Source organism: Chrysochloris asiatica, unplaced genomic scaffold (assembly GCF_000296735.1).
Source record: "Chrysochloris asiatica unplaced genomic scaffold, ChrAsi1.0 scaffold00111, whole genome shotgun sequence".
In the NCBI taxonomy this organism is placed as follows: Eukaryota; Metazoa; Chordata; class Mammalia; order Afrosoricida; family Chrysochloridae; genus Chrysochloris; species Chrysochloris asiatica.
This window is the reverse complement of record NW_006408629.1, coordinates 7,069,869-7,072,234: the sequence shown is the minus strand read 5'-3', so window position 1 is coordinate 7,072,234 and position 2,366 is coordinate 7,069,869. Positions and strand designations below refer to the sequence as shown.

The 2,366-nt window shown below is 39.1% G+C and overlaps 1 protein-coding gene across 1 annotated transcript in view; it reads left to right on the top strand.

The window, feature by feature from the left end:
• The window catches only part of TTC37 (tetratricopeptide repeat domain 37), a 126,174-nt gene that overhangs the window by 49,604 nt on the left and 74,204 nt on the right, over positions 1 to 2,366 (top strand). The window contains exons 11-12 of the mRNA XM_006867880.1: positions 1,361 to 1,447; positions 1,555 to 1,658. Coding sequence (XP_006867942.1) covers positions 1,361 to 1,447; positions 1,555 to 1,658 — 191 coding nt within the window. The remainder of the gene's footprint in view (positions 1 to 1,360; positions 1,448 to 1,554; positions 1,659 to 2,366) is intronic.

Sequence of the window (2,366 nt, the reverse complement as noted above, 5' to 3'; positions counted from 1 at the left end):
TGTCTCAGTGGTGGAATATTATGGGGATAAGCTTGTAGTGTGGCTATATGGCCATGATTACTGTCTCTTCTTGGGTAACATAGAGAGAAAAAGGTCCCACCTCCAGGAAAAATGTGTGATCAAAAGGTCCAAAAGCAGAAGCAATATATAAGCAGAGACAAAACCACCGCTTTGAAACAAAAATAAATCTGTGTCCGACTATCCAGTCACCTTGCTACACAAGCAGTGTGTGTGCATTGTAGAAGCCTCAAGTAGTGGTTGGGGGTGTCCGCTCGCTCAGGCTCCTCCTCTTGTCACCACTGTAGAGGTGTGCAGATAGATATTGAGAAATTAATGGGAGAAAGATTATCTACTATTTTTGTCTCTGAAGTTCAGTTAAGTATCTGCGTGTGCACAGCGTAATTCTGGAGATAGTTGCATCCTTTTATGTTGAGGTTTTACAGATTGTTCATATGGTTTGTCTGTCAGGCCTGAGTGGCCTACTTTTTTCCTTGCTAGATAGGCCAGAGTAAAGGTTCTTGCACAAGTTAATTTTAGGGCTGCGACCCCTAGGCTGATGTCATAAACAGCCGCCAAGCTCTTTCTCTCCGTGCCGTGTACAAATTGTGGGATCATCACTGGACTTTTTATTTTTTTGAGGGGTGGGAGAGGTTGCACACCCACCCACCTGAAGGCATCTGGGCTGGGCAAAGAAGGCATGACAGGGAAGATGAAAAAGTATGCAGAATCCCCCACACCTCCTTTTGCAAATGTCACTGCTCTGCTTTTAGTGCTGATTCCCTGTTCCTGTCTGCCTGTAGCCCTGCCTTCTGAACTCTGCCCAGGCAGGGTGGCTGTATAGGGAGTCCTGTCTTGAGTAATTCCTAACTCTTTGTATTTTCCTTTATATCGTGAGTTTTCTACTTGCGTGTGCAGGAAACTGACACCCTGCACCTATGCAAGATCCATAGCTCTGGTGTTGTTCCGTGAGCGCAGCTTCTCTCATTTTTCAATCCCTCCCTCATGGAAACTTTGTTACCTGGCTGCCTCTGCCACTGCCATACCAGAACGTCTCTCAACAATTGCTCTTTGGAAACCCAAACAGGGTCTTTATGAGTTACAACCAACTCTATGGCACTTAGCAATTATAAAAATAGTTGAAAAATTACCCATTTGGAAGCTGGATGATGGATCTATTCAGGATCATTATATTATTCTCTCTAATTTTGTGTGCATTTATTTAAAATTATATATACTAAAGGACTTCTGTATTTTTATTCTATTTAGGACCCAGTTCTACTATGGAAATTCTTTAATGAAAATAAACAATGTTGAATTATATGAAAGAAGACTTACAGCAATTATTTTCAATTATTTTTAGGTTTCAGATGCAAATAATATCCCAGGACTTTTGGTTCTCAGAAGCTTGGCCTATTTGAATAAAGACTTATTAGATGAAGCTACAAAGGTTGTTTTTTTTTGTTTTTGTTTTTTTTTATATTCAAACTAAGCATTTGTATAAAGTTAAAAGTCATTTTTATTTGGATATAAAACTGACAGGTATCTGCTTTATAGATTATGGAAGACCTTCTTGCTTTTTACCCTGACCTAGCTGAAGTTCATGCTTTGGAGGCTTTGATTCATTTTACCAAAAAGGACTACCTACAAGCAGAAAAATGGTGAGGGTATATATTGGTCATCAATCCAGCCCCATCTTTGTTTATTTTTCAAAAATTCAAAATGAGTGGACTTGATGAAGATCCATTTTTTGTTTAAATTTATCCTTGTAAGTATTAAGTGTTAGCATTTTTAAGAAATATGTTGCCATAGCACTGGACTACGATCTACAAGGTCCATGGTTTGAGCCCACCAGCCGCTTTGTGGGAGAAGGATGAGGCTTTATGCTCCCACGATGATTTGCAAGTCTGAGAAGCCCTATACAGGGTCTCTGAGTTGGAACAGACTTGACAGCACTTAATAACAGCAACAATAGTAACTATGTATGTAAAAAAAAAAAAAAAATCTCATGATGATTTTGAAGTCTAATTTGCTGATCATAGTGTTCAGCAAACATATCTGATGTTTGGTATGGGCTCTGAATGCTTAGCATATTGATAATGTTTAAGGGCAGTGGTCCAAACCCTCCTGATCCCCCTTGGCAAACTTGTACATGGTTGCAGTGTGTCAGAACTGACTCTGCTGCATTTAAGAAGAACAACAAAGAACAGCTTACTTTCTTAAGTTCCTTTTCAAAAGTAAATCATTTTCTTTTCTTCGATAAAATCCTAAAGTACATGACTTGTTTCTAATTTGACATCATTGAGTCACTCAAACTGAGTGTTCCACCTAGGAGTTTCCTATATTATATATTGTTGTTGTTAAGTGCC